This window comes from Cheilinus undulatus, linkage group 20 (assembly GCF_018320785.1).
Source record: "Cheilinus undulatus linkage group 20, ASM1832078v1, whole genome shotgun sequence".
Classification (NCBI taxonomy): domain Eukaryota; kingdom Metazoa; phylum Chordata; class Actinopteri; order Labriformes; family Labridae; genus Cheilinus; species Cheilinus undulatus.
The window spans coordinates 29,939,355-29,954,103 of record NC_054884.1 but is presented as its reverse complement, the minus strand read 5'-3'; the positions used below and the strand labels follow the sequence as shown (position 1 = coordinate 29,954,103).

General features: G+C 39.5%; 1 protein-coding gene across 1 annotated transcript in view; it reads left to right on the top strand.

The window, feature by feature from the left end:
* Positions 1-14,749, top strand: part of ttyh2 (tweety family member 2) — a 147,336-nt gene that overhangs the window by 25,569 nt on the left and 107,018 nt on the right. The window contains exon 2 of the mRNA XM_041816577.1: positions 12,152-12,324. Coding sequence (XP_041672511.1) covers positions 12,152-12,324 — 173 coding nt within the window. The remainder of the gene's footprint in view (positions 1-12,151; positions 12,325-14,749) is intronic.

Below are 14,749 nucleotides of genomic sequence, written 5' to 3'. Positions count from 1 at the left end.
AGGTAACAATGTAGCTAACATGGGCTAAAAGTTAGAAATGAATTGCAAAAATTGGTTAAAAGTAGCTTATAATCTGCAAAATTGACTAGAAGCGGCAAAAAGTAGCTGAAATGGGTTGCAGGTGGCAACAAGTGGCTGAAAAAGGGTGATAAGTGGCAAGGAAATGACAAAAATTTGCCAGAATTGGCAAGAAAAGGACCTCAAATGGGTTGAAAGTGGCAAAAAAATGAAGTAAAATTGGTTAAAGTGGCAAGAGAGTGGCTATAAATGGCAGATATGGGCAAAAAGACGTAAAAATGTGTTAAACAGGTGTCGAAAATTGGTCAAAAGTGGCAAAATTGTCTAGAAATGGCAAAAATGTATGACATGGGTTGAAAGGTGGAATCACCACTGTAAAAAAAAAGTGTCAGCTGCGAGGTGTTGTGGCCAAATCATCCAGTATAATGCAGAATTATGATGTTTTAAATCAGTTGAAACCCTCTTTTTTGTCTCCCAAGTATTTAAAATTGGTTAAGATTTCAATATCATTGAGTGTGCAGCCAGCTTAGCACCTATCTCTATTGCAATCAGGCCACTTGGTCTGACCATTATACATCTATGACATTTACACTGAAACAGGGACAGTACAAAAGTGTAAATATCCCAGTTTGAACTGACAATGTTAAAGGGGCTATTGGAAATTAAACTTTAGAGCTAAAATGTGCTTTTTCTTTAGCCAGGCTAATTGGTTTGTAATAATCAGTCTCTGAGATAAGCCTCTGACAAAAAGGAGGATAATAAAAGTAGTAAAGGGGATAATAAAACACAAAATCCTTTAGTAGTCTTCCTCTCACTCTACTTTGAATGAAAAGGTAAACCTCCTGTCCTCACCATGTCTCCTTCTTCCTCTAACTGTCCTGACACACGTTTAACCCCTATCATGTCGTAGGAATGTCACTGTCCATTCAGGCCGCTCTCACACATACACACTCCAGTGCACACACTGCGCCTGGAGACCTTCTCCACCTCCACACAGCTGTCTGCCACCTGCTGTGGAGCAGCCATGCTCGGGTAAGACATTTCGTATCGCTTAGCGTGCATTTAGCACATCTCCAAGCCTGTGGAATTCCTCTCAAACATTCCTCTGTCCTCGTCCTGCAGATGTGCTGAAACAGATGGGACTGCTTTCTTATCTCTATGTATTAATTATGGTCACTACTTGTGAATAAAACATTTATTTTTAATGGGTGCTCAGCATAAGGCACGAACCACGTACCACTTAGGCTGATGGGAGTTTGCATCCTTCATTTCCTCTTTTGTCTTCCACTTTGATAAAGTAGCTTTTTAATAGTGCAGTGCTTATTTAGTTTAATTCAGCTCAGGTTTGCAGCTTTGAGGACTGTTTTAAGCTAGATGGATTAGCATTTTATCCAAAATACCTTCATATTTGTGAGTTGATAATAAACAATGGTTTTCACAGTGTTAGCTAGGGTTGACACATGACTAGTAAATGAAGGACAGCAATGGCATGTCTGAAATCAAGTCAGTCAGATGATTTTAGATGATTTCATGCCTGATGTGATCAGATGCATACTGCAAGGAACAAAGGATTTCCTGATTGATCAACAAACAATAATTTTTGTTGGATATTTATTTAATATATGTAGATTTTTATTCAATTTTATGCATTGCAGTGGTCCACTGCCCTGATCAGCTGGAGACAAGAGATCATGGACAAACTATGAGTTCATATTGGAGCTATGAGATCGCCAATTTTTCTACCTATTTTTGAAACAGACATAATGTTGATATAGTGATGTGATTTAAGAGCTTTGTAATTCAACAAATAAACGTCATGCATTCAAACCTTGCACACAGAGTCCAATGAGTCTATTTTACTATTTATTGTGAAATTAGCAGCGTGAGGCAAATCTTCCTGTGCTGCAAAGAATGAAAAATATTTAAATGATTTTTTGTTGTTCACTCCTTGAAAAAGAGAATACTGCGCCCATCCATCCAGACAGAGCCATTAATATATTCAAGTTATTTGCACAAGCTTGTGTGTCATTGTACTATGAGAAGTTGGAGAGAGGGAACACAACTGTCAATTCAGTCTCTTTGTTATGTGTTGTAAGTACAAATTTAGGCTTTTATCAATGGTATTCTATGGTTGATATTCATATAATGCGTGGACAATGCATGGTGTTTTAAGTGTTTTAGTATGAAGAATATAAGAGGAGCTGTAGCAGCTATTCTAGAAAATCAATAACCTATTAAAATGACTTGGACAGATGCAAAAAAATGAGAAGGGTCACCCTGCAGACCCTCAGATCAGATCTCAGATGCCAACCTCTCGCAGACTGTTATAGTGAGACTCTGCATCTGTCAGAACAGAAATACGAGCTTAACCTGTCAAAATAAAATCGAATTAAACTTCTGGTTAGGTTAGGGTAAGGGTTACGATACAAAAAGTGAAAGGTTAAAAACCTGACCTGATTACAAAACGCTTAATCAAGCTGAGTGAACAGCCTGCTTAAAGGAAAAAAGCTCATCCTTCTTGAAATGTTCTAATGAGCAAACATAGCGTACAAAGCGCAGTTAGCTGAACAAGCAGTGTTGGGTAGCATAACTCACTCGTTAGATTACTGCATTACATGCTGAAAAAAGTAATTTGTTACGTTACTGCGTTACCTACTTCTAAAACTAACGCGTTAGAGTACTTTTGCGTTACTAAACCCTTTAGCCACTTGTTCCACTCGACGGTTCTAAAAACGACAGATAACGACCGCACGTCTGCATTTGAATGTGCAGACTCTAATGCCAATGTACAGCGTAATTCACAGCCCATAATCTGTATCTCTGCAGCCTGAGAACACCATTAACAGACAGGAAAACATTTACAGCTCTTTAACATGCTCACAATCTGACAACAAGTTGAGCAGAGGCAAACAGAATCACTCGACTTCTGTGCGTAATAACGGCGCGTAATAGAAAAGGCTGCACAGCTGATTCAATGAAAGTAAACTGAGATTTTAAACTTACGTTTCATCGTGATGCTGTTCTTGTCCCTTTTATCCAAAAATCCAACATAATGGGGATAATCTGTATAGGCTTGCTGTCCTCTCTGTCATCTCTCTGGTTCAACAAGCTAACAATGGGCGTGTAATGGCACAGAATGTTTACCTTCCGCTAGCACGGCCGTATGTGGCAACGTGACTACAGGAAGAGAGATGCCTCAAGGAGATCCTTTTTTTCTCTCTCTCTCTCTTTTTGAAGCCATGGAAGAGAGAGGAAATTTGGGATTTTTCTTCAGTAACAGATTACTTTTATGGAAATATAACGGGATTACTTGAATTATAAAACTAACGCGTTACATTACTTGTTACAACGGAAAAGTAATCTGAGTACTCTAACAGATTACTTTGTAACGCGTTACCCCAACACTGTGCACCAGCTATATAGCTAATGTAGCTAAAGCTAAAGCTCATGAAAATAACGGATACACTTACAAAGCTAATGTTAGCTGCATAAGCCACTTTATCTACATAACTTACACTGCTATTTCATCTTTACCTATGTTTGCTAAAGCTAACATTGCAAAAGCTAACTCAGCTACACTGACTTAATGTCAACTATGTTGCTAGCGTAGCTATGTTATCTTTAGCAAAAGCTAACATAGCTGAAAGGAGCCACTGTTTGTGTATCTACTTCTAAAACAGAGGCTGTGTCTTACAGCAACAGTTTGCAAGAGGGGGTGTGGATGTGTTTTGGTCGTGGGCACTGCCATAACAGACTTGGCATTTATATTGAGTGACGCAAACTGAAGTTACACACGAACCAAAAAAAGAGCTATTTGCTCCAGAGTATGCTTCACATGCAGATTGCTGTGTAGACAGAGTATGTGGTATTTGAGGGTCAGATGAGGTTTTGTCACACCAACTTCATACTTGCCTGTCACGTTGCCTGTTAGGCTTTAAAGTAATGTAATGTATCCAAAAAAGTTGTGAAAGAAAGTGTTTATCTCTACCAGCTGACTTCACAGGAAGCCCGGAAATCATGGCTTTACTCCCAGATACTATATTGTCTTCAAGAAGTTGTCAGTGTCAAAGAAAGAGTGTGATTAAATACTTATGTTGCAGCTGTAATGCTTTACATTTAATTAGACTCATCTCTACTTTTTATAGAGACACTTTTAGATGCTTAAGGTTCAAATAGAGGCCGAGTGAGAGTATTTGTGGCGAACAGATGGCTCTAAAGTTCCTTCCAAAAAATCTTTCTCCTGTGCTAACTTTGCTGACTTCACTTCCCTTGAATTAGTCCATTAGTCATCCTTTCAGGCACAGCTTTTGGCTTGTATGTCCTGTCACGCAGTTGTGTGTTCATTATCCTATATTAAACAGTGAGATTCTAAGGTTTGCTCTCTATTTTGGGAAAGTTGTAGCATTATGCAGCGCAGCAGCCTCAGGGCGAATTCCTCTACAATGCACTTGTAACAGGAGGAAACTGGGCCAACCTTGAGTAATGAAGGGGCTGTTTGAGGTAGCCATATGGATGAGGTAGCTTTGTCTTCCCCTTCCTGCGTCTTCACTCTCTCATCCATACTGGCCATCTCACTGTTTTCATTACCTATAGATTTCCCTCCATCACTCTGTCACCCTCTCTTCCTATTTCTATTTTCTCTCCTCAAACTCCCTCCACATCTCAGGGATTTTCTTTCCGCTCTGCTAGATCTTCCTTCCTCTCTTTCACCGTGTCATCGCCTCCAGCTTTCCCTACCCCCACCCCCATTCCCGTCTTTAGGGACAATTGAGAGGAAACAAAACAGGGAAGACAGTGGAGTGGGCCTCTTGAGTTAGGAATGAGTAAGTAACGAGTTGAGTGTTAACACATCAAGTCTACTTCTGCAGGGAAGCTACGGCAACCTAATTTAGGCGGCAGTTAAGTGGTCAGAGCTGTCGATTTGATTTTTACCAAAGAGTGAATGTGGGCACACTCTGGCCGGTGAGAGATAAATGGTGTTTTGAAACGTAATGGAAGGTTGGAGTACTTGGCGAGTGATGGGGTTGTGGTGTGGCTTTTGTGCACGTACTATCTGTGTGTGCAACCTCACACTGAGTGGATTGTACATAATTCAGGAGCCATTATTTTTGCACACTACAACCGAGAGGAAAAAACAGTAGAGGAGAGTGAAAGAAGGGAGGAAAGATGAAAGTCTTAGCCACACTTGGCTTTGTACAGGAACCTTGCAACACATTTTTCTCTAAAATAACATAAAATGAAATTCTAGTCCCTGATCAAGTCATGGTTTTAAGATATAATGTGTTTTTAGGAGGGTTTAGGTAAAGGAAGTCCTTTTTCAACTGGGCCAGATACCTACGCTTGAAGCACTCCCCCGTATATAGTGCAATAAAACAACATTCATCTTTTTTTAATAGTTGTAGCCTCTACTACTAACCCTGTATATAGGTGATATGATTTCTATCATTGTTTTATGAACAGAGTATATACTGAAGGAATCCCAACTTGAGACAAGCTGAGCACCTACAGAAACGAGGGAAGCTAACCTAAAAAGCAGGTCAAGTTTCCCTTGGCTCCCTTTGTCTAAAAAACTAAAAAGGAGACTTGTTTATTTGGTGTTCTTTCCCCATTTTCTTCCATCTTAACTTTCAATTTAAGATAGACACACAGCATTAAAACTTAGTTTTAGAAACAACAGAGAGCTAACATAGTAGCAGTTTCGGCTAACATGACTTTTTCCATTAGCAGTTGCCGTTAACGGCTAGCTAGTTTCTGCTAACAGCTATTGCTTTTATTACTGCTGTGTTAATAAGAAAAAGGTACAGTTGCTCTGTATACTTTAGGTAAAATGGGGCACAAAACAGTGTTGTCTCAAATATGCTATATCAAAAAAATTTTGAAGCATTTATTTTTCATCCAGAAAGCCTCTGTGTTCGCTATTTTGCGATGCAACCTTCAGCTACATGTTCTTTCGCCTCAGCATACTGTCTTTACTTGATTAGTCCTGGTCTGCAGGCTTTAATGTACAAACCAACATTCAATTTATAGCACAACTATAATTATATGCAAAAGTCTATTTCCCCTTTTTTTTTGTTGTTTAGATTTTTTTATTTTGCCTTTATTGGATTCAGTAGTTGAGGGGCAGGAAATTTTGGGAGAAAAAAAACGAAGGAAAAATGCACCAATATATGCCAGGATCAGGATTTGAACTTATCACCAGTGTGCCGATGACTGAGTGCTCTATATCAGCCTTTCCCAACCCTCAGAATGCTGTGGCCCAGTTTGAGACTTGAAAATGTTTTGGGGCTCAATAAAACCCTTCTATAACCACAACATTAGACTCAAAATGTTGCCCATTATTAATTCTTTTTTTGTGTCATAAACAGGATTATATTTCTATGATTTTTAGTTTGTGTTTATAGCCCTTTCGTGGCCCACCTACAGTACCGCCTCACACTTTGGAAAGAACTGCTCTGTTTAATGGCTATGGCTAAAGTAGTCTGGCTAAATGGCAGTGTTTTGGTTAAAACAGCACAAAATAATCTTTCATCGTTCTATGATTGTTTTTTTTAATTTGTTATACTGAGTAATGCTCATGTTTTGCAAATCATGTAAGCCATTATTAGTTACTTTTTCATAAAAGTGATCAGTTACTGAAAGAAGCTGCCCCATCTCCATTTATCTTTTACTGCCAGAAAATTTAAAAAAGGGGAAAAAGAGGAAAATTTTAGAAGCATATGCTCTGTTTCTGTTTCTCTCCTACCTTTTTGCACATGGCTGCCAGCAATATAAAGGTACACTTAGAAGTGCCAGTATGCATATGCATGGGTAGGTTACAGATTAATCTTGTGAGCCTAGTGAGATGGCAGAGAGGATGCATTACTTTAAGGAATTATTCCTATTATGCTTATTTTTTGATAAAAGGGACAAGAACAACATAGAAAAATGCTTGGAATTCAAAAGCTCCTGTTTTGTGTATTTCAATGGGCAAGCAGGGTTGTAAGACTGGGCTGTGGAATGATGGTAGAGTTGACATTTAAATTCAAACATACAGTTTACTATGGTCTATTCATACAACCTCAGTTCCAAAAACATTGGGACACTATGTAGAAGGATGTGAGGAGACCAGTTGCTAGGGTTTTGGGAGAGAAATGTTGTCCCCAGTTTGTCTGATGTAGGATTCTAGCTGCGCAGACGTCCTTGGTCTTCTTTCCAGATTTTTTGTTTAATGATGAACCAAATGTGCTGAGGGGTGAAAGGTCCAGACTGCAGGCAGGTCAGTGAAGCTCCTGGACTCTTCTACTGTGAAGCTGTGCTGTTGTGATGGATGCCGTATGTGGTTTGGCATGGTCTTTAGTAGTACTGAAGTTTCTAGAAATTTTAAAGTTTGAGTCATGTGACCACAGAACAGGTTTCCATTTTGCTTCAGTTGATTTTTAAATGAGCTTTGGCCCAGAGACAACAGTGCTGTTTCTGGATCATGTTCACATATGGCTTCTTCTTTGCACGATACAGCTTTAACTTGCATTTGTGCATGGTACGGTGAACTGTGTTGACCGACAATGATTCCTGAGCCCATGCTGTGATTTCCAGTCCGATTGGTCTTTGGCCTTGTCCCTTGTGTGCAGAGATTTCTCCAGATTTCTTGAATCTTTTGATGATATTATGTAGAGTAAATGGTGGGGTATTCACAGTCTTTACAATTTTACATTGAACATTTTTCTGAATTTTCTGAAAAGTTACATTTCCTTATCACTCTACAGGGATTTTACATTTAAATGACAGCATTTCTAGTTCAACTCTTTGGAGCAATAGTTTGCACATCTGTTTCAAGACAGGAGTGTAATGTGTCCATCACAAACCTAGAGGTAAACTCCTGTACCCTGTCTAACTCATAAACATACATTTGCAACTAAAGGCTGCCAATAAATATATGTATGTTAGTAAGACAGTGCGCAGGAGTTTGTTTTAACTATTTGAAACTATTCAGTTGTTTTGTGTGAGTGACAAAAAAACTAATAACCCAAGAAAAGCATAGTTACATAAGAAATAAAAACCTGTTTTTTCCCTCCATGGTCCATGTGAGCCAAGCATGGTCCTCCATCTGTTTACCCTTCTCTTGTGTGGTTCTTCCTCTCCTGCCACATTTCCTCCTTTCACTGCATCACCCGGCTGCAGACAAATCACAAGACAGGAGCACAGCAATCTTAGCAAGCCTGTCACATGCTGCTTAATTCAAATAGGCTGTTGTTACTTGCCCTCTCTGTCGTCTTCTTCCCCTTTGCAAGGGCACCAACAAACCTGCACGTTGCTGCGACTATAAGATCAGCACACTGTTTGTGTGTTCAGGAGGAGTCCCCCCCCTCTTTCTCCGTCTTCTGTCTCCAAACCCTGCCCATCCCCCTCTTCATGTTCAAATTATCCACCTGCGTCCCACATCTCAGTCTCATTTACTATGATCACCTCAATTACTCCCAGTTTACGCCAACACTCATCACCCCACCACCCCTCCGCCAGCTTCCATCGCTTTGTCTCACCTTGGTGGTCGCAGCCATCCATCTGTCTGAGCGCACCCATTAGCACTTTTACTGCCCCATATCTTAAGCTGAGGCGCTATATTTCCAGTAATTTCCACACCTCCGTAGGAGAATACGAGGAAGTCCAGGGATCAATGGCTGGAGATTGGCCTGTCCTTCCTTTGACACCTCTCCTGCAGTTCCTTTTTCCTTCTATTTATCAGCAGATGCCGATTCACCATGAAAGTCATGAAGCTGTGAAATGGGATAAATAATGCACTGTAGGCTACAGATGGAGCTAAGGTTAGGAAGAAAGATTGTCTAGATTTAAAAAAAATCATGGTGCAAAAATGAAAACTAAAAATGCAGACATGGGGATATTTTTAAGTTCCTTAAAGGCGTAGTTTTGCTCTTTTATTAGCAAAGTCGGCAGGACCAGGATCCTGTCAGATCACATAAACAGCTGTTTTTACGCTTCTCTGGGATTTTTCAATTTGCAATTTATTCTGCTCTTTATAGCAGTCATTGACATAATCCTGCAGATTCTCCCATTTCTGAATTTTAATCCCACTACTTGACTTGTGGGACACATCACTTCACAGCATGAGAGCAGATGGCTCAGCACCAAGAAGATTTCAAACAAACCTAAAAGGAAGCGTAAGTGGGGGGAGAAAAAACACAGGGAGCGGGCTTGAATAAACCCATCTGCTCACAGATGGATGCAGAATTCATCTGAGACTGTCAGGACAGTCTTGTTGCTATTTTTGTCACAGCACTCCATCTCTCACAGAAGGTGGGATGGGGGCTAAAGGAGATAAAAAAGAGGGGGAAGATGTAGAAACGCACGAGGAGGTGTCATGCTCTCCCAGCTGGAGACAGTGGAATCAGCTGCTCTTGTTTGTTTGGCTCCTGAAAACATATTCTTGTTTTCATGGGACTTATTTTTACAGCTATCACAATAATTGTTAAAGTTAGCTTGAATTTTTTTTTTTTTTTTTTTTTAGGAAGGACTACAAACCATCTTTTCATTGTGTGCTTTTCAGAAAGACAGCAGCTTCCAAATCTAGGTCACATTACCTGTTCATTGCTAAGAGAAGATGCTTAAAAATCAGAAACTTGTCCTTGATCGCTCTGTGGCACAGTGCTTTATGTTTAAGACTTTTTTGTTTTGGTTAAAACACTTTTAAGAGCTGGCATAGTTATATAAGCATGAAAAGAGATTCAGAAGTGGTCGTTTTTTTCTATTTAAAAGAAGTAAAATCTTAAAAGAACACCTAACATACAATATGTTTGCAATGGCTGACTTTCACATTCATCTGGGAAACCTCCCATACAAAGTGTTTCTGAAGGACAAAAAAAATCTCTGAAGGTGATTGGTCAAACGTTCTGGCTGTCAAATTCATTACAGGCCTGTCTGAGTGACAAGACAAAATGTGAGAGTATGCCGAACTTGTTGGACAGGCTCTGCCATTGCTTTGAATGGTGGAGCTTGTTGGTGGATGAAACTCATGCTGAGGCTGGTTGGGAAAGGGGTGAAAACATCTTCACCAAAAAGACGCTTTCAGTTCAACTCTTTGCTCTTGTTTTAATAAAGAAATTTGGCCACGTTCTGATAAAAGTGCCACCATACTATAGCTACATCCAAGCTGATCACTACCCCGATAGAAGCCATTGTATATATCAGCTTACAGTCCAACTGAAACACAAATCGCTACACTGGCAGCAGCCACTGATATCGGCTTCCAGTACAGCCAAATCCTGCCGTAGCTACAGCCTCATTCTTCTTAAATGATGCTGATTGGTTAATCTGTTTTTCAGATCTGGCCCAGTTGTTTTACATTGGAGCTTTGCAGGATGGACTGACATAGAATCTGGCAAATCCATCTGCTAAGATATGTTAGCATCAATTTTGAAAAGTTTTTGTTGCTGTTAAGCTAATGTATGCTAGGCGATACAACAAGCTCTTATTTTGAGATTTGATTTACTTAAACTCACTGAAAAATCACTTGGAAGTTTCTGCTTCATTGGCCTTATTGTTTTCCCTTATGCCATCAGATTTGTTTTCAGTATTTTTCAGAGCTAGCATTGTCACAAAAAAATTGACTTATTGGTTTGTTTTAGGCAATTGAAAAACCTTTTAGCCAAGCAAAAGAGCACAACACATAACATGACATGTAATCTTCATGGCTTTGTCAACTTTGTAAAAGGTAAATATGTTAACAAAACAGTTGCTGAAACAAATTTAAGAGACCTTGAAATGTGTTAGCTTTAATTTTTGATAGCTTTGATAGCCTGTAGGCTAATTTCTGCCAAATCTAAGACTTATTTTCCCACTGTTTATGTTTAATCCAACACCTCTGAAAACATTTTCTAGCTAAATTGTTAGCATTGCCAAATGTTTGACCCGTGGCAGCTAAGCTAGCATTATTTTTGTGATGTTTTCAGCACTTAAGCCAAGCGCACACCTTTTTGTGTGAACCAACACCTGACGTAACTTTCCTAACTTACTAACTAAATTGCTAAGTTGCTAGCTTTGCTGTTTGGTTCCGGGCAGCTACGTTAGCATCAAGATTGTGTTGATTTCAGGACTTAAACCAAGCTACTTCTGTCTGACAAATGTTTTACTACCCCCACCCCCTGTTTATGTTTAAATCAACACCTCAGTAATTTTCCTGTTGTCATGCTAAGTCATTAACTTTGCCCCGCTGTTTTGTTTAGGGCAGCTTAGTTAGCATTACAGTTGTGATGTTTTCAGAACTTAGCTAAGCTAGGCTAAAAATTAAATTATTCTACGACTTACCAAACCAACTCCTAAGCTAACTTTCTCTGTTTAGCTGAGTTGTTAGCGTCGCTGTTGTTTCATTCAATGCAGCTAAGTTAGAATTATGTTTGTGATGTTTTAGAGCTTAGCTATACTAGGTGGGTTAAAATTTGTTAATTAATTTACTACTTTTCCCTCTGTGTTTGTTTAATCCAATACTTGAGCATTTCTTAGCTAGCTAACCAACTTATTAGCTTTGCCTACTGTTTGGTTCAGGCCAGCTAAGTTAGCATTATGTTTATGATGTTTTTGGAGCTTAAGTTAGGCTAGGGAGGTTTAAAATTGAATTATTTTACTTGAAATTAAATAAGCAAGCATGACTGACAGTAAAATACAAAAAATAAAAGCAACTTTAATCCGTCAGCTCACTTAGTCAGCCTATCAATCGTAAAATAATGCAGATGGCATTTTCCAGCTTTTTTAAAATTATTATTATAAAGACATTTTAAGAATACTACAAGACTTGCATATAACTTAATTTCATGTTGCTTTATAATGCTGTTCCTCACCACTTTACAATTAACTTTCTTTCAACCAACATCTACTGTATGTTAATGAGAGCTAAGTTGGATACAAGGACTCTTTATATGGCCTTTCTATGAAATAATGAATAATTTTACTTGTGGGTAAGTAAACCAGCAGACAAAGTTCCCCAAAAGTAGAGTTACATAAACCTTTCAGGAAAGCATTAGTCAGAAGAGACCCTTCCTTCATGGTCAAATTGGTTGCTCTTTGCTTTCAGCAAAACATGATGAAGCTTTTGTTTCTGACTCTGTCATGTCATTTCATCCTCTCCTCTCCCTCTGTCTCTCTGCAGTCTCTCATATTCCTGGGCTGTGTGGCAGCTGCGGGGCTTGGCCTTAACCTGCTCTGCTTGGCCATCTACCTGAGCTGTCTCTGCTGCTGCCGCAAGGAGGAAGAGGAGGAGAGCAAGAGACCCAACTCCTGCTGCGTCACCTGGTCTGCTGTCGCTGCCGGACTCATCACATGGTGAGTAAAAGAAGTCGCAGACAGGATGACTAACTGAAGATTGCAGTGCAAAGACACTCTCTGCTGATGTCTGCCCTGCTGTGTGTTTTCTTCTCCTCTTCATTGGACGTTCAGTATTCCTAAAGGGGAGCTGTAAATGGCACGGCGTTTTCACTACAAAGATTCTCAATCTGTTGGTGCAGTTGTTCTCCCAAATGACAACCAAAACATATGACTCCATAGTGATATTTCTCTCTGTTTGTTTGTCCATACTGCCATGTTTGTTTACCTACCTCAGATTTTATGCCTCCATGCCTCCATGCCTTCGATAGCCACTGCAGATTGATCCGTCTGCACATAGGTCTGGCTTTACATACAGTACTTAAGTCAGGGCCTGTCTTCTCAAGAACAGTCTGAAGGATTTCCTTCAAACCTAGCACAAATATCCACACTGACATAGTGATAAAGTGGTTTGATTGTGGAGAACAAAGGTTAAGGTCATTGGGCCTTGTGATCATCCTTTGCTTTGTATTCCCTTCAAATTTGGCCCACATCACTTCAGTTTGAGGGTGAAGTGATTGGACTTTTAATATTGAACGTCGATGACAGGGGTGTCCAAACTATGGCCCGGGGGAAGAATTTATTGATTTAAAGGTTTTTTGCAACTAAATTAAGACAGCACTGTAAATGATAAACATATCGACAACCCAAATAATTACAATATCTTGACTTATAATGCCCTGGTGGATTACAGAGGCTAATAGTAGTACCGATTGTGTTTTAGGGGCATAGCCAGAAGTAGCCAAGACCAACCAGGGCTCCCTGAAATCAGATTGGCCCACTGAAATCCTTAAAATGACTGCATATTTGGCTTGCAAGCCATTAACTAGCCTTTAAATCATACCCAGTCACTAAGCATTTCTTAACCATCATGAAATTGGTTTTACTAGCATTAATGTCCTTAAGATGATGTATATGAAGGTGGCCTCATGTTTATCACTTAGTTGTTCATGTGAATTTTTTAGAATGATTGAGGGAGTTCTTTAAGTACTGCACAAATATTCACTCTGATTTAAGGATGAAACAGTTAATTTTGGAAGTCGTAGGTTAAGTTAAATGAACCTCATGTTCATCCCTTAGTTTTAAACGCAGTATCTCAAGAATATTACGAGGGATTTTCCTCTAACAAATTTCCTCAAATGTGCACTCAATCAGTAAGCTTTGAGCTTCAGGTGTTTTGTTCTCACACGCCTACACGCGACCAGCTGAAGAGCAGGAATCTTGGTCGGATGAGAGGGTGTAGACCAACCAATTAACCTAGCAGCTGAAAGGTGTCAGCCCTACTTATGTCCATACCTTTAGTACAATTAAAGGGATTTTTCTCTAGCTTTGCATAAATGTCCCCTCTGACTCAGGCATGTAACAGTTAGATTTTGGTGGTCAAAGGTCAAGTCATTAGGCCTCATATTCATCCCTTGCTTTTGAAAACAACATCTCCAATACGCTTTGAGGGATTGAATAATTCAAATTGGAGGTCAAAGATCAAGGTAAGAAGGCCTCATGTTTAACTTTTGCTTGTGAATTATATATTTTGAAGGATTTTCTTCAAGCTGTGCACAAATGTCCACAGTGACTCAAAGATAAACTCAATACTTTTTTGAGGCACAAGGCCAAGATCAGAAACCACACTCCTTGACCCACTGCTGTATTGACAATTCTCTACCTCACAGAGGCTTACAACCACCAGACAGTAGTTCTAGTTTCATTTATATTCCTAGTGTGTTCCTGGTCTCTACTTCTGCTCCTCATGTCTGACAGTTCATCTCTCTTGAGGGAAAAACCTGGGCTTCTGTTTGCACTTCAACAGAAACTTGTGGTTTGGGTTCACAAAAGCATTGACATCATACTTTACTTCCTTCCTTTTGATGAGATCAGTTTTTAATCTGTCTATGCTTAGATTTTTGCACCACTGTGAGTCATTAATGATGAAATCTCTGATAAAACTGACACTGTGTGTTATTAGTTTTGAAGCTGCGTATGAAGATTTAAGAAAGGGATCAAATGTACCAAAGAGTGAGCGTTTTGCATATCTCCCATATCTCTTGTGTGTGTCTTTGCTGATCTTGTCCTGTGAATGTGTAGGTAGACATTTCTGCCCTAAGACAGCATAGGTCTGGCAGAACTACACAGTAAAATTCACAGCCGCATAGTGAGTCTGCTTCAGTTTTTATTAGTGCAGTGTTACCACAGCAGGAGCACCTGTTGTCTCTGGAATGAGTCAGCTATGAGTGACTGTTATTAACCGGTGAATTGCAGCTGATGTGTCCATGATTGTCATAGTTAGAAGTAATGAGTATTTATGACATGAAAAATGATCAAAAGCCTTTTTCTCCCAGGACATTTCCTTCTTCATCATCTGTTGTTGGACATAAGTGGACCTCAGATA